At 42.8% G+C, this 24859-nt stretch overlaps 1 protein-coding gene across 12 annotated transcripts in view; it reads left to right on the plus strand.

Moving 5' to 3' along the window:
• EPB41L3 (erythrocyte membrane protein band 4.1 like 3) overlaps nt 1–24859 on the plus strand; it is a 188690-nt gene that overhangs the window by 94046 nt on the left and 69785 nt on the right. For all 12 annotated transcript variants that reach the window (XM_047793771.1, XM_047793774.1, XM_047793772.1 and 9 more), the window contains exon 3: nt 6162–6359. In XM_047793771.1, coding sequence (XP_047649727.1) covers nt 6162–6359 — 198 coding nt within the window. The remainder of the gene's footprint in view (nt 1–6161; nt 6360–24859) is intronic.

A 24859-nucleotide genomic window follows, 5' to 3' on the forward strand; every position in this document is an offset into this window, starting at 1 on the left:
ATGTTAGATTCCAGATACAAGTGATATCATGCGGTATTTGTCTTTCTTCTTTCTGACTTACTTCACTCAGTATGAGAGTCTCTGGTTCCATCCATGTTGCTGCAAATGGTATGATTTTGTTCTTTTTTATGCCCAAGTAGTATTCCATTGTGAATATATACCACATCTTCTTAATCCAGTCATCTATAGATGGACATTTGGGTTGTTTCCATGTCTTGTCTATTGTGAATAGTGCTACAGTGAACATGTGGGTGCATGTGTCTTTTTCAAGGACGGTTCTGTCTGGATATATACCCAAGAGTGGTATTGCTGGGTTATATGGAAGTTCTATGTACAGATTTCTAAGATATCTCCATGCTGGTCTCTATAGTGGTTGTACCAGCTTACATTCCCACCAGTAGGGCAGGAAGGTTCCCTTTTCTCCACACTGCCTCCAGCATTTGTTATTTGTGGACTTATTAATGATGGCCATTCTTTTTTTTTTTTAAGATGTTAAAAGTCTCTTTACTGTACCAAGTGTATGCATGAAATAAATTAATTTACTCCATAGATTCCAAAGGTTTTGTGTATATTTGAAATTATCTCTTGGACTTAGAGCTTATTTTGGTCTTTCATTTTCACATTCTAGAGATTTACATTGAAATTCTTCCTTCCTGTTCCTTTCTTTTTTTTTTTTTAATTTTCCCACTGTACAGCAAGGGGATCAAGTTATCCTTACATGTATACATTACAATTACATTTTTTTCCCCACCCTTTGTTCTGTTGCAACATGAGTATCTAGACAAAGTTCTCAATGCTACTCAGCAGGATCTCCTTGTAAATCTATTCTAAGTTGTATCTGATAACCCCAACCTCCCGATCCCTCCCACTCCCTCCCCCTCCCATCAGGCAGCCACAAGTCTCTTCTCCAAGTCCATGATTTTCTTTTCTAAGGAGATGTTCATTTGTGCTGGATATTAGATTCCAGTTATAAGTGATATCATATGGTATTTGTCTTTGTCTTTCTGGCTCATTTCACTCAGTATGAGATTCTCTAGTTCCATCCATGTTGCTGCAAATGGCATTATGTCATTCTTTTTTATGGCTGAGTGGTATTCCATTGTGTATATATACCACATCTTCCGAATCCAATCCTCTGTCGATGGACATTTGGGTTGTTTCCATGTCCTGGCTATTGTGAATAGTGCTACAATGAACATGCGGGTGCGTGTGTCTCTTTTAAGTAGAGTTTTGTCCAGATAGATGCCCAAGAGTGGGATTGCGGAGTCATATGGAAGTTCTATGTATAGATTTCTAAGGTATCTCCAAACTGTTCTCCATAGTGGCTGTACCAGTTTACATTCCCACCAACAGTGCAGGAGGGTTCCCTTTTCTCCACAGCCCCTCCAGCACTTGTTATTTGTGGATTTATTAATGATGGCCATTCTGACTGGTGTGAGGTGGTATCTCATGATAGTTTTGATTTGCATTTCTCTTATAATCAATGATGTTGAGCATTTTTTCATGTGTTTGCTGGCCATCTGTATATCTTCTTTGTGAAGAAATGTCTATTCAGGTCTTTTGCCCATTTTTTCCATTGATTGATTGGCTTTTTTGCTGCTGGGTTGTATAAGTTGTTTATATATTCTAGAGATTAAGCCCTTGTCGGTTGCATCATTTGAAACTATTTTCTCCCATTCTGAAAGTTGTCTTTTTGTTTTCTTTCTGGTTTCCTTTGCTGTGCAAAAGCTTTTCAGTTTGATGAGGTCCCATGGGTTTATTTTTGCTCTAATTTCGATTGCTTTGGGAGACGGACCTGAGATAATATTCATGAAGTTGATGTCAGAGAGTGTTTTGCCTATGTTTTCTTCTAGGAGTTTGATGGTGTCCTGTCGTATATTTAAGTCTTTCAGCCATTTGGAGTTTATTTGTGTGCATGGTGTGAGGGTGTGTTCTAGTTTCATTGCTTTGCATGCAGCTGTCCAGGTTTCCCAGCAATGCTTGCTGAATAGACTTTCTTTTTCCCATTTGATGTTCTTGCCTCCCTTGTCAAAGATTAATTGACCATAGGTGTCAGGGTTTATTTCCGGGTTCTCTATTCTGTTCCATTGGTCTGTGTGTCTGTTTTGATATCAGTACCACACTGTTTTGATGACTGTGGCTTTGTAGTATTTCTTGAAGTCTGGGAGAGTTATGCCTCCTGCTTGGTTTTTGTTTCTCAGGATTGCTTTGGCGATTCTGGGTCTTTTGTGGTTCCATATAAATGTTTGGATTGTTTGTTCTAGTTCTGTGAAAAATGTCCTGGGTCATTTGATAGGAATTGCATTGAATCTGTAGATTGCTTTGGGTCGTATGGCCATTTTTACAATATTGATTTTTCCAATCCAGGAACATGGAATATCTTTCCATTTCTTTACATCTTCTTTGATTTCTTTGATTAAAGTTTTATAGTTCTCGGCATATAGGTCCTTTACCTCCTTGGTCAGGTGTATTCCGAGGTATTTGATTTTGTGAGGTGCAATTTGAAAAGGTATCATATTTTTGTATTCCTTTTCTAATATTTCATTGCTGGTATACAGAAATGCAACTGACTTCTGAATGTTAATCTTATATCCTGCTACTTTGCTGAATTTATGAATCAGTTCAAGGAGTTTTGGGGTTGAGTCCTTAGGGTTTTCTATGTATAGTATCATGTCATCTGCATACAGTGACAGTTTGATCTCTTGTCTTCCTATATGGATGCCTTTTATTTCTTTTGTTTGTCTAATTGCTGTGGCTAGGACTTCCAAAACTATGTTGAAGAGCAGTGGTGAGAGTGGGCATCCCTATCTTGTTCCAGATTTGAGTGAGAAGGCTTTCAGTTTTTCCTCATTGAGTATTATATTTGCTGTGGGTTTCTCATAAATGGCTTTGATTATATTCAGGAATGTTCCCTCTATACCCATTTGGCGAGGGTCTTGATCATGAATGGATGTTGGACTTTGTCAAATGCTTTTTCTGCATCTATTGAGATGATCATATGATTTTTGACTTTTTTTTTTGTTAATGTGGTGCATGATGCTGATTGATTTGCGTATGTTGAACCATCCTTGTGAACCTGGGATGAACCCAACCTGGTCATGGTGTATAATTTTTTTGATATGTTGTTGGATTCAGTTGGCTAAGATTTTGTTGAGAATTTTTGCATCTTTATTCATCAATGATATTGGGTGATAGTTTTCTTTTTTGGTGGTATCTCTGTCTGGTTTTGGAATTAGGGTGATGATGGCAATGATGGCCATTCTGACTGGTGTGAGGTGGTATCTCATGGTAGTTTTGATTTGCATTTCTCTAACAATCAGGAATGTTGAGCATTTTTTCATGTGCTTGTTGGCCATCTGTATATTTTCCTTGGAGAACAGTCTATTCAGGTCTTTTGCCCATTTTTCCATTGATTGATTGGCTTTTTTGCTGTTGAGTGGTATAAGTTGCTTGTATATTTTAGAGATTAACCCCTTGTCAGTTGCATCAATTGAAAGTATTTTCTCCCATTCCTTAAGTTGTCTTTTTGTTTTCTTTTTGGTTTCCTTTGCTGTGCAAAAGCTTTTCAGTTTGATGAGGTCCCATTGGTTTATTTTTGCTCTTATTTCTGTTCCCTTGGGAGACTGACCTGAGAAAACATTTGAAAGGTTGATGTCAGAGAATGTTTTGCCTGTGTTCTCTTCCAGGGGTTTGATGGTGTCTTGTCTTATATTTAAGTCTTTAAGCCATTTTGAGTTTATTTTCGTGTGTGGTGTGAGGGTGTGTTCTAGTTTCATTGAAAGTTGGTGTCTTTTTATTCTGAAGACTTCTCAAGACATCACCTTGAGAAGGGCAAGGTAGTGGAGGAAAGGACTTTATTAGTCACCTTCTGGATGGAGAACAAGACAGAAAATGCCATTGTAAAAAGCAGAAGTCTTTTCCTAAAATCCAACATAAATACAGCTGACCCTGGAACAACACAGGTTTGAACTGCAAGGGTCCACTTAGCAGAGGGTTTTTTCAATAGTAAATATTACAGTACTGCATGCTCTGGGGTCAATTGAATCCTCGGATGTGGAGCCACAGGTATGGAGGGCTGACTATAAGTCAGACTCAGATTTCCACTGCTTGGAGGGCCAGTGCCCCAACCACCGCCCCCCCCCCCCCCCCCCGCATTGTTTAAGTCAATAGCACAGCAAAAATAGCTTTGCAGTTAGTGTTGTAAAATTAAAGAGGCTATTGGAGTTCCCATTGTAGTGCAGTGGAAACAAATCCGACTAGGAACCATGAGGTTGCGGGTTCAATCCCTGGCCTCACTCAGTGGGTTAAGGATCCGGCATTGCCATGAGCTGTGGTGTAGGTCACAGACGCAGCTCGGACCTGGCATTGCTGTGGCTTTGGTGTAGGCTGGCGGCTACAGCTCCGATTAGACCCCTAGCCTGGGAACCTCCATATGCTGCGGCTGTGGCCTTATAAAGACAAAAGACAAAAAAAAATTAAAGAGACTATTAAAAAAGAAAATTTGAAGCTGTCAATATGGTCTTATGCTCCAGCTCATGTACCTTAGCCACCAGGTTGGTAGTATATTCACGAGAGAGGGTATTTCATACTTATTCAAGAGGCCCAAACTGCATCTTGGATCATATCTTCCTTTGGACTTCCAGAGTGTATTTGCAGACCAGTGGAAATGGGTCGAATGTGCATTGGTGGTCCTTGAGTAGAAAGAAAAAGAGTCATTGGAGAGCAGTGCCAAGGGAGATTTCCAAGGACTCAAGAGAGAGTTTTATTGTCCCCTAGGCCATCCTCTGCAGTTCTGAGTCTAGCTTGGACTGCACTGTTGTGATTTGAAAGCAGATTAAAGCTTTTGGACAGATTTGATCTGTTCTTAGACTGGCTCATTACAGTGAAGGGGGGGAAGCAGACTTAAGGGATTACTTTGTAATGAATTTCAGTGCTGCTGGCTTCATTGAATTGATTGAGAGCTAAATCAAATATTTTAACAATTGTAAAATTACTAAGGTTAATACTTGAAGCTCTCTAGACCTTACAGTTTATAAGATATCTGGTATGTTTGTAGGGCAGTTCTGGGTCATGGAATATGGGAGGATTCAGTGAATGAGAGAAGCAGAATACATTAGATTAAATCTTAAATGCTTTTTTTTAATTTTTAATATTTTTTGGCCGCGCTTGTGGCATAGAGAAATTCCTGGGCCAGGGATTGAACCTGAGCCACAGCACTGACAATGCCAGATCCTTAACTCTCTGCACCACGAGAGAATTCTGATTTATTTATTTTCAAGACTTATACTTCCCAGTGCCTTTTTTCCCCCCAATCGAAGTATAGTTGATTTATAATGTGTTAGGTATACACATATATATACATATTCTTTTTCAGATTCTTTTCCATTATAGTTATTATAAGATCTCGAATATAATTCCCTATGATATCCAGTAGGTCTTTGTTGTTTATTTTACATGTAGAAGTTTGTATCTGTTAATCTCCAATTTTTAATCTACCGTTTCCTCCGTTCCCCTCTCTGCTAACCACCAGTCTGCTCTCTGACTTTGAGAGCCAGTGCCTTTTTGAAAAGTTGGGAACCTGTTGTATCCTCTTGCTTATGGAATCTTGATGGCCTTTGCTAATAATTCAGTGCTTCTAATGTAAGTCCTTGAGTCTCAATGAAGTTAGGTCCTATGGGTACCTTTAAGCAGCAGAAGTTGGAGTTCCTGTTGTGGCTCAGTGGTTAACAAATCTGACTAGGAACCACGAGGTTTCGGGTTCGATCCCTGGCCTTGCTCAGTGGGTTAAGGATCTGGCGTTGCCATGAGCTGTGGTATAGGTCACAGATGCGGCTTGGATCCCCAGATTGCTATGGCTGTGGTGTAGGCTGACAGCTACAGCTCTGAATAGACCCCTAGTCTGGGTCCATATGCCGCGTCCATGTGCTATGGGTGCGGCCCTAGGGGAAAAAAAAAAAAAAAGAAGTTACTTAGGTGTAACTGTTAGCATTCTAGGTATTTGTCTGTGTGTATCCATTCCTAAAAGCCTAATTCAGGTGTCTCTCATCCTTTATGAAATGGGGAAGCCTGTTTCTAGTGCGATCTTTTAGGGCCTGACCTGAGTGATGCAATATGTCCTTCCTGTCTTGCGGTGAAGACTGTGCATTGTTTGCTTTTCACAGGTCACTGACAAGGAACGGGAGTTCGCTGCCGCCGCTGCCAAACAGCTTGAGTATCAGCAATTTGAAGACGATAAACTTTCTCAGAAATCATCTAGCAGTAAACTATCTCGCTCTCCATTAAAGATTGTCAAAAAGCCTAAAAGCATGCAGTGCAAAGTGATACTTCTGGATGGATCGGAATACACCTGTGACGTAGAGGCAAGTGTATATTCGAAAACTTTTCTGTCTCAGATACCGAGAGCTAGGGCATACTGGTATAAAGCCTGCAAGATGCTGCTTTGCTTTTCCAGAACTCTGGAAAATCACTCAGACCCAGTTTCTAAGTACAAAATTATTTCCAAAGTCTCTAATGGGATCAAATTACTGCATATACTTATAAAGTCCCCAAAATGTTACAATCAAGAAGGAAATGTGATTGTCTTGAGAAAAAGAAATTTCTAATACTTTCCCTGGTAGGAAAAACATTTTGGAGGCCTTAAAAATCCAGTTTTCTTTAATATTCTGGCTGTGAGCTATCATTGAAATGAATTTTACCTTTTCTCTTTGCATGACTTATGGCTAAGTGGTTAATTGGAACAGAGCTGTAGATTTCTGTACACAGAAATGGTAGGGTAATTGGAACCGTGAATGTCCTTTTCGTGCTTAGAGGATGAGTAATTTGGAATATGCACATGGTGGTGGGTCTTGCAGCTTCCGTGAGTTTGCTCCTCTGAAAACAAAAATGCCTCTGAAAGAAGGGGCAGTCGGGTGACCTTCTTCAGAGATGTTTGGCAAGACCAAGTTCACAAATGAGAGCAACGCAGGCTGTCAAGAGCAGTGGAGGTGGATGCTTGGTGAGTGTCTGAGAACACTGGCAGGGCGTGGACGCAGGCTGCAGGAACGGGTCTGCTATGCAGGTTTAACACGGTCGTTCAAAGAGCTGTTCTTCCACCTCAAGCCCCTGCCCTTGGTCCTAGGGGACACCAAACATCCCTCTGTGCCAGCCCCACCCACCGCATGCCTCCGCCGGCCCCCTCTTCTGCTGGTCGTGCGTCTGTGTGTGGTCATGCATTTGGGGCCCTCTTTTCTCAGGACACAGCCAGCAGCAAGGCCACGTGATTCCCCACGTTACAAGTTCACTCATCTCTGCTTTCTCTGCCTACAACCTCCGTTATCATTTCTTACGTTTTGTGTGATTCACTCATGCACCAGTGCTTTTCTTGGAACAGAAGATTCAGATCCGTTTCACGTTGATGTCATTTAGGATGTGAGTGGGGTTGGGTTACTAAATTATTACAGATTGCAGGGACATAGAAAAGATATTTTTTGAAAATAGGCTCTTAGATCAAAAGTGATTTAGTCTATCATGTATTAATTTAGAGGATTTCATCATTCTATAACCTGACAAATATTGGTAGGGAGTAAAGTGTGTGTTTCAAGGACCCCACCTAAGGTTTGTCATGCACAGACCCATGTCTTGCATTTTGCTGGCCTTGATTTGGGTTAATTTCTTAGCCCAGAGTGTTCAGTTATTGATGGAGATGTTTCTTCTGAAAATGGAGAGATACAGTAATGTATCCCTACCCAGGTTTTACTGTGCTGCTTAAAGCTCTTCTGTAACCTTGGGTACGATTGAATTTTTCCACTGTGGATTCATCTTCTGGAAAAATTGATCTAGGTCAGCAAAAGCTTTTATCCTTAACTTTGAGGCGAGGCTTTCTATTGATTGTATGTATATAGTGAAAGAAATAGGGTTTCCTGACAGTCCTCTAGTCACAGCTCTCAGAAAACTCCAGAAGAAAACTGATAGTGTTTCGTGTTGGGAGAATAAATACCTCAGGGCTGACTGAGGATGCATCATGCTGCTCATTTTGCTAAACTTAATTTCTGCCCCGTGCTTCGAATCCATTCCAGCTAATCTATTTTTCAGTATAGCATTTTTATTTTCTAATTAACTTTGGGTACCATTTGGTGTTACTTTTAATGTCACCGTGAACATTTTGAGTGGCGCAGCAATGTTCATCAGCCATTTTCCTTTGTAATGAAATATTTTTACGAATTTGATATTTTCTTAAGAGCACCAGTTTCCTGGGACACACGAATCCTCACCAGCAGAATATAAATCGGTGACATGGTTCTTAAGGTGGCTGTGTGGTGCTTCTTAAAAAAGCAAATTCAAAGTGCCTCTTGTTTTTAAGATTAAAACTATGGGAAGTAAAGCTTTGCTGGCAAGGGTCACAGGATCTAATAGGTAAACAGGTTGAAAACCTTTGTTCTAGGGAAGTTGTCCTTTAGCTGTCACTCTGGTCTAAACTGAGTTGTGGCCCTCCCACTGGAGCACTGAGACGAAGGTTAGCTCCCCAGCTAGGCACAGTGGGTTAGGATCTGGCATTGCTGCCGATGCCGTGTAGGTCACAAGTATGGCTCGAACATGATCCCTGCTCCCTGGCCTGGTGACTCCATATGCCGCAGGGCGGCCAAAAATGAAAATAAATACATAAAATAAGCTGCGTTGTTATCCACGTTTTGGGGTGAAGGCACATACGCACACACCTGAACAAGTTTTCCAAGTGCTAAGAGCTTTCAAAGGGAATAACAGCCCCTGTGTCAGAATCCAGGTTTCTTCCGAAGCAGCCGTGGCAAACACGGAAGCTAAGTAGCAAGATAGCATTTAACAGGAAAGGAGATAAAGCTTTATTTTTAAAGGTCAAGTGAAAAATAGAAATGGGTTTGGAGCTGGGGCAGCGGATTTATAACAGTTGGGGTCAAACTCATCTTTGGCTTTAAGTTGATGACAAACCTAGTGGGAAGCAGCAGTGCGGTGTGGCTGTCAGGCAGGTTCTTGCTCACAGGGGGCGCCCATCAGGTGCAGTGTCTGGTTTGTGGAAGGTGGGAAGGCTCCAGTTTGTATAATTCACATGTCCAAGGCTCACTCCCCAACCACCAGACTGGGGTGTGGGGACACAGGGGTGAAAAATGACTTGTCTGTGTGTAACCCGTGTGATTTCGAGGAACTTCTTAAACTTTCTGAGCCTCATTTTCCTAACGGAAAAAGGGAGCGTGAAATAAGGCATTATTGAGAAGATTAAAGCACATAATTTATTTGACACTTTCTGGGATATAGCAGATTCTTGATAAATGGTAGCTGTTTAAGATAATAAGAATAATGAACTTGGACTTGTCTGATCAGCAGAGAGTTAGAGGATGCTGAGTGGTTTGAAACCTTCCCAAGAGGACTGATTCAAGAAATAGGATGTGTGGAATATGGAAAAAATAAGATGTGGAGGAGACAGGGCGGCTCCTTCCAGTTATCTGGAAAGATTGTCAATGAATGTTAGAACATTTTGGGTTAATGTAGAGAAGGTAAAACTAAGGTAGAAGTTACAGGAAGTGAGATGTTAAATGAGCAGAAAAAGAAAGTGTTAAATGGGAGTTCCCGACGTGGCGCAGTGGTTAACGAATCCGACTAGGAACCATGAGGTTGCGGGTTCGATCCCGATCTGGCGTTGCCCTGAGCTGTGGTGTAGGTTTCAGACGCAGCTCGGATCCTGCGTTGCTGTGGCTCTGGCATAGGCTGGTAGCTACAGCTCCGATTCAACCCCTAGCCTGGGAACCTCCATATGCCACAGGAGCGGCCCAAGAAATGGCAAAAAGACAAAAAAAAAAAAAGAAAGAAAGAAAGAAAAGAAAGTGTTAAATGATTGCTGTCAAGTGGAGTTCCCGGGGTGACTCTGTGGGTGATGAACCCAACTAGTATCCATGAGGACATGGGTTCAACCCCTGACGTCACTCAGTGGGTCAGGCATCGGGCGTTGCCGTGAGCTGTGGTGTAGGTCGCAAACTCGGCTCGGATCCCACATTGCTGTGGCTGTGCTGTAGGCCGGCAGCTGCAGCTCCAATTCAGCCCCTAGCCTGGGAACTTCCATATTCCACATGTGCAGCACTAAAAAAAAAAAAAAAAAAAAAAACCAATAAAATAATACAAATGATTGCCATCAACCTCGCAGTGATGTGCGCTCTGCCATGAGGATTCCAGCAGAAAGCATAGATGCATCTCAGACCTGAACGCTCCCTATGCCCCTCCTGCTCTGAGACTCAACGGAGAGAAGAGGCAGCTCTGAACTGATGAAGCCAGACTCACCTCCCCAGCTCCTCTTCCCATCACGTGCACTTGTAGGTGCATGAAGAACAGAATGCAGGAGACAGTCATGGGAATAATTTTGTTTTGCATTGAATAAAGCATCAGAAAGACATTTAATTTTAATTAAATCTCTATGCCTAGATGTTTTCCCTTTGGCTTATTTAATGCCTTCGTTATTTTGCCATCAAAATCAGCAAGTCTCAGCTCTGCCGTTACTTTAGCATGAGAAATTATAGTTGCCTACAAAGGACCCCCGCCAACACACACATACACACCCCTTGGAAGAGAACAGCCTAGTTCTCTTTCCTTTTGAAAATACGAGGTAGCCTCTCCCCTGGCCCAGAAGTGCTACAGGGACCCAGGAGAGTAAGACGGAGAGGCCTCTGCTGCCTGGGGGCAATGACTGAACACCTATTAAGTCCTCAATTCCCACCCCCAGGGTTTGTGCTGAATTTTTCGAATTTCCCTCCAGCAATAGGCTTGGTGTATTGTAGCAATCAGTGATTTTACACTTGAGAGACCTTTTCCTCAATCGTTTTTTCAAACTCGTAGTCTTGATTATTAGTATTAATGTAAAACATGAGTAAAGTATAAGAAAAAAACCTTAAGTAGTTTGAGCCTCCCCCCTCCCCCCTCCCCCACCCCATCAAAATTGCTAATACTACTGTTTCCTTCTTGTTCCTTTCACTGGACCATTAAGGAACACAAGAAACTTGTGGCCAGTTTGTCATCATTGTTGCTATTTCTTTTCATTTTATCTTTTTGCCATTTCTAGGGCCGCTCCCGCGGCATATGGAGGTTCCCAGGCTAGCGGTCCAATCGGAGCTTTAGCTGCCGGCCTACACCACAGCCACAGCAACGCAGGATCTGAGCCGCGTCTGCAACTTACACCACAGCTCTCGGCAATGCCGGATCCTTAACCCACTGAGTGAGGGCAGGGATCGAACCCGCAACCTCATGGTTCCTAGTCGGATTCGTTAACCACTGAGGCATGACAGAAACTCTGATTGTTGCTATCTCTTGAACGTGCGTTTTAAAAGAGAAAATAGACAGAAGTATCCCTTTCACAGGCAATAGATGAATTTATTTGAGTCCCGTGCCTTCTGGGTTCTTGGACTCATCTGAGTGTGATTAGCCTACAGTGAATTACCTGATGACCATCCATTTAGGAATGTTTCCTCTTATTCTTATCCAGTCTGATTTTGTTTTAGGATAACAGTTCAGATCTGATTTGAAATTGGAGTCCCTATTTCATAATATAGATGTGCTGCTGCACATAGTTACCTTTTAAGCCATTTTTCAGGGATAGTTTGATTTGTTCTCCACTAGAAGCCTGACAGGTAGAGGATTCTGGAGCATTATTGCCAAAGCGGAGGAGGTGGACCTTTCCAGAGTTTCTCTGAGGCGGGGACCTGGGCTTATACCCCGGAGCCCCACATGTTGCAGATTCACCAGCAAGTGAAACTGAGTGCTTCGGAGCCCCACGTGCATCCACTCGGGGCCAGAACTCCAAGGGAAGGTGCCCCTGGCTTAGCCACGCTGGAGAGGCATTTGAATTCAGACTGGGGCAGATCCAAAAGCTGCTTCAGTGCAGCAGCGAAATCTTAAAAGCCTGCCCACCACACCCCCAGGCTCGGCCTGTGCAGAGACCTGCTGGCTGATGGGCTCCGAGGCTGAGTCCTATTCAGGGTCCCCAGGCCGGAATCCAGTCACCACCGTAAACCCTGGAGTTCACTCCAACAGGCACTTCTTGCTGCCATTCAGAGAGGCTTCCAAGGAACCAGAGAGGATAAGAGAATTTATCACAGTCAAACCTAAATGTGCTTGGTCAGGAAAGGACTGTTTAAAAAATTTCCAAATGCTCTGTTTTGCCCTTGAGTCAGTTAATTTTCCAAACCATGCTTCTGTTTCATGTATTCCCTCCAGTGGGATTTGGCTGGAAAAAAAACGAATTCAGTGTCTGAATTTCCCAGCTTCTGGAGGATACATGATTAAAATGCCTTGTAATCTCTTTAGAAGTTCTTGACTGGACAGTACATAGAATTGCCGTAATTCAGGAAGTTGAATAGAACACCTCTCGCCTTTCATGGATTACAAGAACTCATAGTTGTACAAAAGTAAAAATAGGAATTTTTTTCAAACCAGTAAAAGTCTTGTTGATTCAGAAACTGAAAAGGCAGAGCTTTTGATTCTGCGTAATCATGAAAATTCCAATTTAACCTCTCAGTGGGTCTCTGCTTAACTGTGTGTCTTGCCGCATGAAGCCACCTGCCACAGGCTGCAGCCAGTGACCTTTTCTAGCAGTGGTAGCTTTCCTGCCTGGAGATCAGTGCCCCCGGGGGACTTGAGACCGTGGACGGGCTTTAATTAAGTCAGGTTCCTTGCGCGATGACTCTCTTGTACAACCATGGAAACAGGTACACACGAGGACCGTGACTGCGCACCTTCTTACTTCCCTCACCTGGTCAGCGCTCAGTCTTCCCAGAGTGTTCAGATTTGGCCTCATTAAGATTTAAGAAAAACAGACTCTTTTGCTAAAATTGTTCAATCTTTTCTCTTTGGTTTTCATGTTCAAAAAGTAGCAAACCAGTAGACCCTCATGAGTGTAGGCATGGTCTAGTAAACACTGTTAACAATATGGAGGTTAAAAACAAGAAATAAAACCAGTAAAACCTTTTGGCATATCACCAGGCAAAACCCCTATACTGTGGGTTGTGTTTTGAAAGCTGAGTAAATTTGAACTTGAGTACCTCCGCGCATCGGGGTGATTGTATGTCAGAGATAACAATCCTTTTCAGATTCTTTTCCCTTACGCATTATTACAAAAGAATAATATGTGCTGTGTGCGTGTGTAACTGAATCACTCTCCTATTGACCTGAAACAAGAAAACATTGTACATCAATTATACTTCAGTTTAAAAAAAAAAGAAGAAGAAGGTCTTCTTTTCTCCCTGGGGATTTTTTTGCATTCACTCCCGACTGACACCTGATGTCAAGGCCTGACGGGAGATTTGTTTCCCTCATGTTTACATTCTAACAGCTGGTGCCGAAACCCTAGGTTTGCTTTTTCACTTTGCTGTTCCCCTACCTCTTCACTCTCTCATTGTGTGTTTGCACCACTTTGGGCGCTGATTTGATCAAATGAACTTCCCCGCCCCGAGTTCAGGTACAGGGGCTCTGTAAGCTAAGCGTGTATGTGTGTGTGGCCATCCCTGCCCCAGCCAGCAGTGTCTTACTTACCCTTGTGCTTCGCACAGCACAGTGGCTGACTAGTAGGTGTGCAGTTTCTATTCTGTGAAGAAAGTGATCTTCCAGGCTTAAGAAGAGTCCAGGTTTCCTCACCCTCATCATCCTGTGATTAAAGTGTCAGGTTATACTTGATATTTTTAGGTCTAACTGACTCGCTTACAATTTGCCTTCCTCGGAATCTTCCCAACGTGACCTCTGAGAGTTTTCACACGTGCTCTATAAACAAATCTTTTCAATTCCTCTGCTCTGTCTGTGGCCTTTGGAAATGATGGGTCAGCCACTGATACCTGCCCATGGGCTCATGGGGAGGGTCCTTCCCTTTCTCTCTCTCATGGCTGCCTCTCCAGAAATAGGTCCCCTAAGCACCTGGGTTTAGGCTTAAGTTGAGGTTTGGGGAAAGCACATGTAAAACAAAGAATATGGGTTAGTGTATAGAAATGCAACAGGTTTCTGCATGTTAATTTTGTATGTTGCAACTTGACCGAATTCATTGATGAGCTCTCGTAGTTTCTGGTGGCGTCATTAAGATTTTCTGTGTATTGCATCCTATCACCCACAGACAGTGACAATTTTATTTTTTTAATTTGGACTCTTTTTATATCTTTTTCTTCTCTGATTGCTGTGGTTAGGACTTAGAAAACTATGTTGAATGAAAGTGGTAAGAGTGGGCATCCTTGTCTTGTTCCTGATCTTGGGGGTTGGGGAGAGGAAGAATACCTGTTACTCCAAGTCCTCTCCTTAGTTGTGACAGAGTGAAACTTTGCTCCCGAGTCCTCATCAGCATCATCCTGTTGGCACATGCTTGGTGCCAGCTCACGCCCACTCCCGCTCAGCCCTAGCACCAGAAGCAAAGGTAATTCTTCCATACTTTAGTCCAAAGCGCTCCTCATTTTCCAGCTTGGTGGATGGCAGACAATCCCTTATACAGCAGCCACAGCCCCCCTTCACATAGGGTTAAGCTGGCCCAGGTCCCAGAATAGGACAGTCTGTACCAGTGTGCTTTTTCAGCCTCCTTCCTAGACATAGACCTTTATTACAGCTTCCAAAAATCTCTTACGGTATTGTCTCCACCAGGCATCTCATTAAAATCTTTGTGTTTTCCAGAAGACATTGATCAATTTGTCTTGAAGGGCCTGAAACAGTTTTTAACAGGGGAGTGCATCATTGAGTTTTAATTGTGATTTTTCCTTCATGCATCTTCTTTTTTTTCTGGTTTACAACAATTCCAGTCCCTAGAACTAACACCATCCAGTGTGCAAAAGATGCTGAGAGGTTTTCCTATTTTTGCTGAGGCTTTGATATAGTATTTCTTGAGGACCTGCTATGTTCCAGGCACTGAAAACCAAATGAGACAAAGACTTGAAGCTTCGATGGGGCATTGTCCTCCTGATAGAGTCACAGTTTTAGACCTGGAAGGGACATCAGAGGGAACTTTGTCTCCTGCTTCATTTCATGAGGAAGAAAAAGGCCCAGAGCAGTTAAGGGCGCACAGCCTGGAAAGTGCTGGCAAGGGCTAGAGCCCAGAAATCCTGCCCTCTGCTCCAGAGCACTCTTGATGGGGGCATGAAAATGTCCAAAGTCTGTAGCAGAAGAAGGAACAAACTGAAATACAATATTTACCACCAGCATGGACTTGTGAAATCATAGGAAGAAAAGAGGAAAAGAAGGAGGAAGCTCTGCTTTTCAAAGGATTTAATAATCATTCAATCCTTAAATCATCTATTTTGAATTCTGTAAGCTTTGACATCACATTGATCAGTTTTTCTAAATTTAGTGATGAAGCTTTCACATTATACTTAATATTCTTATATTAGTTGTGCATGTAGTTTTGGGGTTAGAAGAAGGAAACAAGGCCACCCCAGCCCCCTGCTCTGTTCACCTTATCTTCTTTCCTTCTTTTTCCTTCCTCCCCATCTCCTTCCCACCCCTCTGCTGGTGGCTTGACTCTGGCCTGAGGGGGATTAATTAGGAGATTAATTAGACCTCTCTGGAAACAAAAGGTTGTGATTTTGAGCAGATCTTATCCAAGAGATAGGTTCCATGGAAAGGATGTCTCTTCTCAAGACTTCTTAAACCTGATTTCTCAAAGTGATCACCAAGGCCTTGCTTTTGCCTGTACCATCATGAAATAAGACACTTTGTGAGATGCACACAACTCAGTGTTCACAGCAGCAGTATTCACAGTAGCCAAGACATGGAAACAACCTAAGTGTCCATCAACAGAAGAATGGATTAAGAAGATATGGTGCACACATACAATGGAATATTACGCAGCCATAAAAAATGAAATGCTGTTTGCAATAATATGGTGGACCTAGAGATTATCATGCAAAGTGAAGTCAGAGAAAGGCAGATACCACATGATATCACTTAGATGTGGAATCTAGTAGAAATTATATAAACAAACTTAATTACAAAATAGAAATAGACTCACAGACATAGAAAATAGACTTATGGTTACCAGAGGGGAAAGGCAGGGGAAGGGATAAATTAAGAGTTTGAGATTAACAGATACACAGTTCTGTATATAAAATAGATCAACAAAGTCCCACTGTATAGCACAGGGAACTATATTCAATATCCTTTCAAAATGGAAAAGAATCTGAAAAAGAATGGATGTAGGATGTATGTATAACCAACTCACTTTGCTGTACACCTGAAACTGACACAGCATTGTAAATCCACTATACTTCAATTAAAAAAAAAAAAAGATACTCTGTGAAGAGTGGAACTTGGAAACAACTTTTTTTTTTTATCTTAACCAAGAAGGGGAAACAGCTGGAGAGGTGTCATGCAGAAGCACTTCAGAGTGGAGTAGGGAACGGAGTTCCAGCCTCGACTCAGCTCTTGGCCTTGATGTAGAATGACTTGAAGCACCTGGTACAGGTACCACACTGTCCTGCTCAGAGTGGAGAGGTGACTCTCAACCAGGACCCTGGGCATCCCTCTGGAGAGAAATAGTTTTCACCACACAGTGATTTCCCCTCTCCCCCCAGTTTTCCAGACCAATTGCCAGTTCATTTCATAATTACAGCATTTCCCCCATGAAAGACAGGTTATAATTTTCAAGATTATAGCTCATCTCCCCTTAGTTAGCATTTAAATTGATGCTTTTCTTTTCACGGACGACATCTTGGCCCTGGAGAAAGTTTAGGAAGAAGGCTATTTGGTCTCAGCCACAAAATTAGAACATCTTTTCATAGTTTCTTTAACGATGGATTGATCACCTCTGGAATTTGATAGCGCCTTTTCGTTGCTCAATTTCAGAGGCAGGTTCTTTGACCTTGTCTCCAAATTTCGAGGCCAATAAATAGCACCTGTGACCTCTTTGAATACAGAGCCAAAGCCTGGTAGACTCACAGGTCCTAGGGTTGGAGGAGAGCATAAACTCTAGTTCATCCCACAAAACGTGTACACACACATTCCAACAAAATACCCAGGGAGGTTCAGGAAGCCTGGAGGACAGTATGATGTTGAAGGCCTGTTAGATGGACAAATAGCTACAAAGAACCAGCTTGCATGGGGCTTACAGCATCCACACACCGGCTGACCTGGTCTTAAAGGGAAGTGTACACAGTCGGGCAGCAGTTAGTTTCAGGATTTGGCTGCCGTGTACACTTTATGCTCCAGTGTCCGATTGACATGAGAAAAGAGGTGAAAACAGAGCTCTTTGTTTGAAAAATGTAGTAACTTAAAAGGACATATTAAATGCATTCATGAATGCCTTTTGTGGTTATACTCTTCCTATGATTGTGTTTTTATAGCAAAGGAAAAAGGGAAAACTGTCACAGCAGTACTGCAGTCCAGTATGGTTTGCTGGTTGGCGGGTAATAATAATAATAATTCGGTAGTAGATGGGGAAGTTGATGGTGAAATACAGAGACGAGCTCTGCTAAAATGTTGCCTAGTGAAATTGAATAGCTTCCTTTCCTGCTTTTTTTGTTAATATCACGTATGTCATGGCTAATATTTACTGGCAGTAAATAAATTACTCTAGCTACTTTAGGCACTAATTTCAAGACGAATAGGGTGTTTAGCTTTAAATGCATGCTCCTTTGGGGCTATCCGTACGTGACAAAGGTTTTAATCATTCTTGCCAAGACTTTATATTTTGATGTTTTCTCATTCTCTCCAATATTCTGTATCTGAAGACATGCTCAGAGTATCAGTAATTGCTCCAGTAAACAGAGGACCATGTAAAACTTCTAAATTAATTTAAAAATTGGATTCAGCTTTGTCAAATTTTAACTTTCTTAGGCAGCTGGGGGCTTGTGTTAAGGCACTTGCCCTGTCATTTTTGCTGCACGACTCAAACTATTAGGGTCCGTTCAAGACTGAATGGTGGAAATGTTGAACTCGCGTTTTACTTTGAATCCCTTCAAAGTCTTTACGTGAAAAGGCCTACTCATACCTGGGCTTTTAAAAATGTGTTTATTCAACTCATAAAGTGTAGGTGTCCTAACCATTGAATATCTATCAAAGTATCACTCGGCAGATCAGACTAGAGAGCTGTTGTGCATTGACTTGCTAAAGAATTGAGTTTTGAGCCTAAGAATTTTCAACTGTGGGAGGCAGCATGTGATAGTGCCATCAGCCTGGGTGGCATCTTGGTTTGCCATTTGTAAGTTATTCGTCCCCTGAAGTGTTTCCTCATCCTTGGGTGGTTGTGAGAGGAGGAGAGTGGATGGTCAGCGTTTACGGGTGCCAGGAGTCCCGCTGGACCTGGAGTAGCTCATTGATTGGAAAAGGTCCCTAACCTTAAAGCATTAGGCGTATCCTTCTGGGCCGTGTCTGTAAGAATGGGAACAAAACACTCTGTCTAGAGAGTAGTGGGCTTTTAACATAAAAATGGAATCATAGCTTCATACTGTTTAGAGATTTGCTTTTATCCTTCAGTGAGTAAACAGGCGAGTGATACTGGGTTAGAATCTGGAAGTAGAATAGTATTTAGCGCTGTAAAGAAATGAGCTTATCAAGCTCCGCAAAGACATGGTGGAACCTTAAATGCATGTTAATAAGTGGAAGAAGCTAATCTGAAAAGGCTGCATGCTGTGTGATTCCAACTATTGTGTGATATTCTGGGAGAGGCAAAATTATGCAGACAGTAAAAAGATGAGTGGTGACCAGGAGTTGGGTGGGAAGAGGGAGGAAGAGATGGGAGAGCGCAGAGGGTGTTTCAGGCAGGGGAAACACTCTGTCTGGTGCTCTGGCGATGTTGTTATACGTTTGTCCAAATCCACAGCATGTGCAACAGCAAGAGGGAACCGTAATGCAATTAGGAACTTAGGGTGTGTTATGCTGGGTCAGTGGTCAGTTCAGTGATGGTAATAAATGTGCCGTCTGGTGGGGGTGTTGATGATGGGAAGGCTGAGCACGTGTGTTTCTGTGAGGAGGGCATATGAGGGAACTCTGTACCCTCCCTTCGGTTTTGCTGTGAACCTAAAGCTGCTCTAAAAATGTTAAGTCTTAACAAACCCACAGCCTCCACAGTATTTAGAGATTTGCTCGTGTATCACCTAACAATATATTAGAAAGTGGAAAGTATTTTCTTTTTTTTTTCTTTTTTTTTTTTTTTTTATAGCTGCACCTGTGACGTATGGCAGTTCCCAGGCCAGGGGTTGAATTGGAGCCACAGCAACACCAGATCCTTAACCCACTGAGTGAGGCCTGGGATTGAACCCACATCCTCATGAATACTAGTCAGGTTCTTAACCCACTGAGCCACAACAGGAAGTCCTGGAGAGTATTTCTTAAGTCTGAGAAAGTGAATTTCATCTTGACTTTGCACTTCTAGATTGGTTCCATTCAGCCTGGAAAGAATATTATCAGTGTTTCGGTATCAGCTAATCATTAATCTGGCAGTTTGGGAAATGCTGAATGATCTTATGAAATAGGAACAGGAAGTAACTATGCTTGGGTTTAAGGATTGCTTGGTAGGATCGAAGAAGCTGACCTTGAAAACAGGAAATTTGCACTTCTCATGCTGCCTGGCTTGAATTTGCTGAGATTGGTCAGAAGATACAGCTGAAGGTCTCTTGTGGTTGTGTCAGAAATCAGAGGTGTTTAACAAGCCTGAATATGTTCTGGAGACAATTATACACACTGCATTTCTGGCTTTCCGTGCTCACTCTTCTGAGCCGACTCCCATTTTATGGTGAATGAGGAGGCAGTGGTCCTTGGCTTCGGTAATTTAATGAACTCCTCGGGGTGTGTAGGAGAGTCTGCTAGACAAGGGGTCTGACAAACTTGCCTCCCTTTTCCTTTGCGCTTAATCCCTTCAGAAGTCCCTTCACGTTCTTTCTCCTTCCACTAAGCCTTGACTTAACTGTATGTTTCAGTTTCTTCCATAGAAACTCTGAGTAGTATATTTGAAGAGGCTTCTATACTATTTGGTTTTATGTTAGCTGTCTTGCAAAATAATGCAGGTCATCCTGTATTTTTCCTTCTGTTGCAAAAAGATGGGGATTTGTTTGCCTCTTAGCATCTGAGGAGTTCTGTGATGCACTGGGTTTCACTAAAACAACTAGGGATACAATAGGAACGAGTTAGAAATCTACTCAGCTCACTTCCATTTCATGCTGAGATGGATCCTCTGCTCTGGGAGAGAATTTTCTTGACTGAAGAAATTGGGAGTGGCTATTTGAGGCACATTTCCCGGTTTCTTCTTCCTCCTTTAGGATCTAGGTTTATGTTTTGGGGTTTTTTTGGTGGATTTTTTTGGTGTTTTTTTAGGGCCACACCCCCAGCAGTTGGAGGCTCCCGGGCTAGGGTCCAGCAGGAGCTGTAGCTGCCAGCCCACACCACAACAACGCAGGATCTGAGCCTCATCTGCAACCTACACCACAGCTCACGACAATGCCAGATCCTTAACCCACTGAGCGAGGCCAGGGATCGAACCCGAGTCTTCAAGGATACTAGTTGGGTTTGTTAACCACTGAGCCACAATGGGAACTCCTAGGATCTAGGTTTTGAAATAGGGCTGATGTATAAAAGCCTGACCCCAGGTCTTTAGCTGGCTATAAATCCTTCCTTCTGAGCAAAGACTCCTCACCAGTGGTTCATGCTATTCGGAAGGGTGAGTACATGTCTAGCTGCTCTTTGGCAGATAGGTATTAATTATTAGAACATGCTGATTGACTTTTCCTACAGTGATATTTAAGTCAAGTGGCAGTCACTTATTTTATTTATCTTTTAATATATGTATTCCACTACATTTGTGTGGATTGATTTTACGTAACATACAGATACAACTATCATTAGCTAATATCTCTTGGAAAAATACACTTAAGGCAAGATTGTTTATTAATAGTACTGAACGTCAGTTCAGATTTCAGAAAGCCTTCTTGGTGATAATTTCTTTTTCTGGAGAAGGACAGTGCCTTGTCAGACCTAATAAGATCATCATTAATTTTTTTTCTTTGTAATGTTGTCAACAAAGAGCTTATACTAGGAGGATGAGAAGTGTCATCTCTGGAGTTCCCCCTGTGGCGAAAGGTATCTCTGCAGTGCCAGGAGGCAGGTTCAATCCCCGGCCCAGCACAGTGGGTTGAAAGATCTGGTATTGCAGCAGCTGTGACTTAGGTTGCAACTGCAGCTCGGATATGATCCCTGCCCTGGGAACCTCCATATGCTGTGGGATGGCCAAAAAAGAAAAAGAAGTTTCATCTTTGCCATTTCCTTATTGTTTACATGTGCTTACATGATTCATATTTTTTCCCCAAAATCACTTAATTTTTTATTTTATGGATGTATAGTTGATTAATTATTAAGAATTTTCGTATTCTTTTCCAATATGGTTTATCACAAGATTTTTAAAAAATTTTATTGGAGTATAGTTGACTTATAGTGTTGTATTAGTTTTGGGTGCACAGCAAAGTGAATCCGTTATACACACACACATACGTGTCCATTCTTTTTTCCCATCTATGTTATTACAGAATATTGAGTATATCTCCCCGTACTGTACAGTAGGTCCTTGTTAATTATCTCTTTTCTACTTAGTAGTGGGTATGTGTTAATCCCACCCCCCTAATTTATCCCTCCCCCCATGGTTTCCACTTTAGTAACTGTAAGTTTGATTTCAAAATCTCTGAGTTGGTTTCAGTTTTATAAATAAATTCCTTTGCATCGCTTGTATTAGATGCCACATATAAATGATATCATATGATATTTGTCTTTTAAATTTTGAGAATACTTCTCATTACAGTCAGGATATTTACATAATTCTCTTTAGAATTTGAGTAGATAAGGAGATGTGTAAAGCAAGCACAGAGAAGAAGATGAGGGAGCAGATGAGGCTGGAAAGGAAGGGCAACGTCCCATTAGGACAGATGGGTTTGGCTTGCTACCAAGGTTGGGTATTGTTTGCATGTATCTGTTTTCTGTTGCTGTGTAACAAATTACCATAGACTTAGAGACATTTAAAACAACACATATTTATCATCTCACATTTCTTGGCCAGTCCTCCCCTCTGAGTCTTACAGAGCAGAAATCATACTGTTCACTGATCACATCTTTATCTGGAGACTGGATGAGGGAAAGATCCATCATCATGCCTCTCGGTGCTATTGGTAGAATGGCTTCTTCCTGGTTGTAGGACTGAGGTCCCCACTGTCCTGCTGTCTGTTAGCCAGGATCATTCAAGGCCACCAGCTTCACTCTCTGGTCTGTGAGCCCCCCCTCCCCCCACTTCTGTCTCAGCATCAAAGAACCTCTCTTGCCTTAGATCCCTCCACCTTAGAGTCTCTCTGCCCACCCCCTTCTGTTGCTAGGTGGAGAAAAGGGGCTCACGTTTAATGGCTCAGGTGATGAGGTTGGCCCTGCCCAGGTTACCTCCCATCTTGAGGTCAGCCGTACCAGCAAACATAACCTAACTAACCATTAGAGTGGAATCCACTGTATCCAGTACTCTATCCACACAAGGCGTTTGCACCAGGAGATGGGAAATCACAGCAGGTAATAGGGCCCTCCAGAGGGGCTTTACTCAGGAGAGCCGTTTGGCCAGTTGTGATTTTAAAATGTACTTCTGCGAAGTAGTAACTGAAGAGCAGGAATCTTGAAACAAGGATGCTGTTTGGCTGCATGGCATCGAGCCAAACAGGAGACGCTTGGGGACCAGAAACCAAGGCGGTGGAAGTGGGACAGAGGGAAGAGAGTGGACCTTAAAGAATGAGCCTAAAAGTGAGCAGACTTGATTAATCAGATGTGTGGGGACGGACACAGGTGGTGGTAAAAGACAGTCCCTGATGGTGATGTCCAGACTTCTGGATCGAGGGACTGTAAGGCAGTTAGTGAATGTGATTTAAACCTGTTGCATTTGCGGTGCCTGAAATATGAAAGTATCATCTGCTACCGCGTGGAGTATCGTTTGGCCCTTGGAAGAGCAGTCAGGCTGGTGGGCTGTGTGGGAGCCCTTATATTTACACTAATTCACATGTAGGAGTGAATGAGATTCCGTAGATGATCCATGAATGAGGGGGAGGGCGGGGCAGTAACAACAGAGCTCTGGGGACACTGGGGAGCATTGACCCTTTAAGTTGGGGCTGGGGAGGACTTTGTCCAGTCCCCCCCCAGCCCCTCCCTCAGATGTTTCCGTACACCCAGCCCCTGCCCCTCTTGGCCATGCCCCAGCTTATGAACTGGATGGGCCTGACCGCACAGGGACATCACAGTGGAGAAAATGGTTGAGAGGGTCACCTTCAAACAGGTCAAATTCTGCATAGAGAAGCATTCCCTGTGTCACTTCTAAATGCCATTGAGGCTCAGCACTACTCAGACGGGGCCAGAGCTGTCCTGGGGACCAGCCACTGAGAAGTAATCACGTATTGTCACTCATTGTGACTGATTCTCCCTCCATTCCATTGCCAACTCTCATTTTATTTTGTTTTTGTTGCCATACCCTTGGCATATGGAAGTTCCTGGGCCAGAGATCAAATTAGAGCTGCGGCGGCAGGTCTATGTCACAGCAACACTGGATCCGAGCAGCATCTGCGACCTACGCTGCAGTTCGTGGCAATGCCACTGAGCAAAGCCAGGGATTAAACCCACATCCTCACGGAGACAACATCAGGTCCTTAGCCCACTGAGCCACAACAGGAACTTCCCCATTTCTCCTTTTATTTCTTTAATTTGGCTTTTCGCTCTTTTGTACCTTAGAATTTCAGTTACACAAAGTGATAAGAACCACAGCATTGCATTTTCTATACGGAATGACTGATCCTCTTGCTCAGAACAAATTCAGACTATTAGGACTAGGTTCGCATTAGCATACTGAGTAATTGTGATCTTTAAGATACCATGACTATGAAGGGGGGGGTGTTATCTAGAAAGTTCTCTTATATTTTTAAAATTTCGAATGAGAATAATACAACCCCATGCCTATCCGGTTCGGGGCTGTGGTCCTGCCCTGCCGTTCCCTCGGGAAGTACCACCCGCCTTCCCCATCCGGTCCGTCCCCCCACCACCTCCTGGTCCAAGGCAGAAGGGCATCTAGGGTTTGGGTCTCTTTTCCTCTTCAGCTTTGTGGACGGTGTTGACCAACCAGTACACTGGAAGGTTTTTATTTGTCTCTTCTAGAAGAGGTCATGGATTCCAGGTTGCAGGCTCTTTTTGTTGGAACACATCACATTTCCATCAAGAACATTTGTTTCCTATAACTTGGTGCGATTTCCCTAGTCAGGCGGCTATTGTGGGTATTTTATTTCTGGAGTAATAGAATCTATGTCTTCCTCCTGCTTCCCCTGCCAAGACTGATGTATTTTGTTAGTGTTGCCTAGTGACTGTTTCCTGCAGCCTGAGTCCAGGATGTCTCTACAAATGGCAGATTAAAATGGCCAGATTAGAGATTAATTCATGAAATGCTTTAATCGGGACGGGCGGGGGGAAGGCTTCTTCTTGTCAACACACATGACATCTCTCTTTGCCATGTCACACATGGGTTCAGTGTGACAGACGGCTGTGTGGAACTGTTATGTCCATGTAGCGTCATATTCTAATAAGGGTGAAAGAAAATCCGATCTGAAGTCCTCTTTATGCTCAGGAGTAAACCTCATCCTCCCCACTGCTCCTTTGGAGGGGTGAGTGATGATTTGCAGATGTACAGCCCACACAAGGAACTGGTTCCTAGGATGGAGTTTGGGAAACTGGAAGGAATAAAGAGACTTGTTATTTCTGATGGATGCCATGGTGACGGCAAGGGAAGTCACGGCAGAACCTCCACGTGCTTTAGGGAAATGGCACTAGACTGAACTTGGAAAAGCACGTGGGATGGTTTTGCGTGATTGCCCCAAGCTAAGTTCTTCAGTTCATGCCTCCAGTTAATCCTTAAAAA

Source organism: Phacochoerus africanus, chromosome 8, assembly GCF_016906955.1.
Source record: "Phacochoerus africanus isolate WHEZ1 chromosome 8, ROS_Pafr_v1, whole genome shotgun sequence".
In the NCBI taxonomy this organism is placed as follows: Eukaryota; Metazoa; Chordata; class Mammalia; order Artiodactyla; family Suidae; genus Phacochoerus; species Phacochoerus africanus.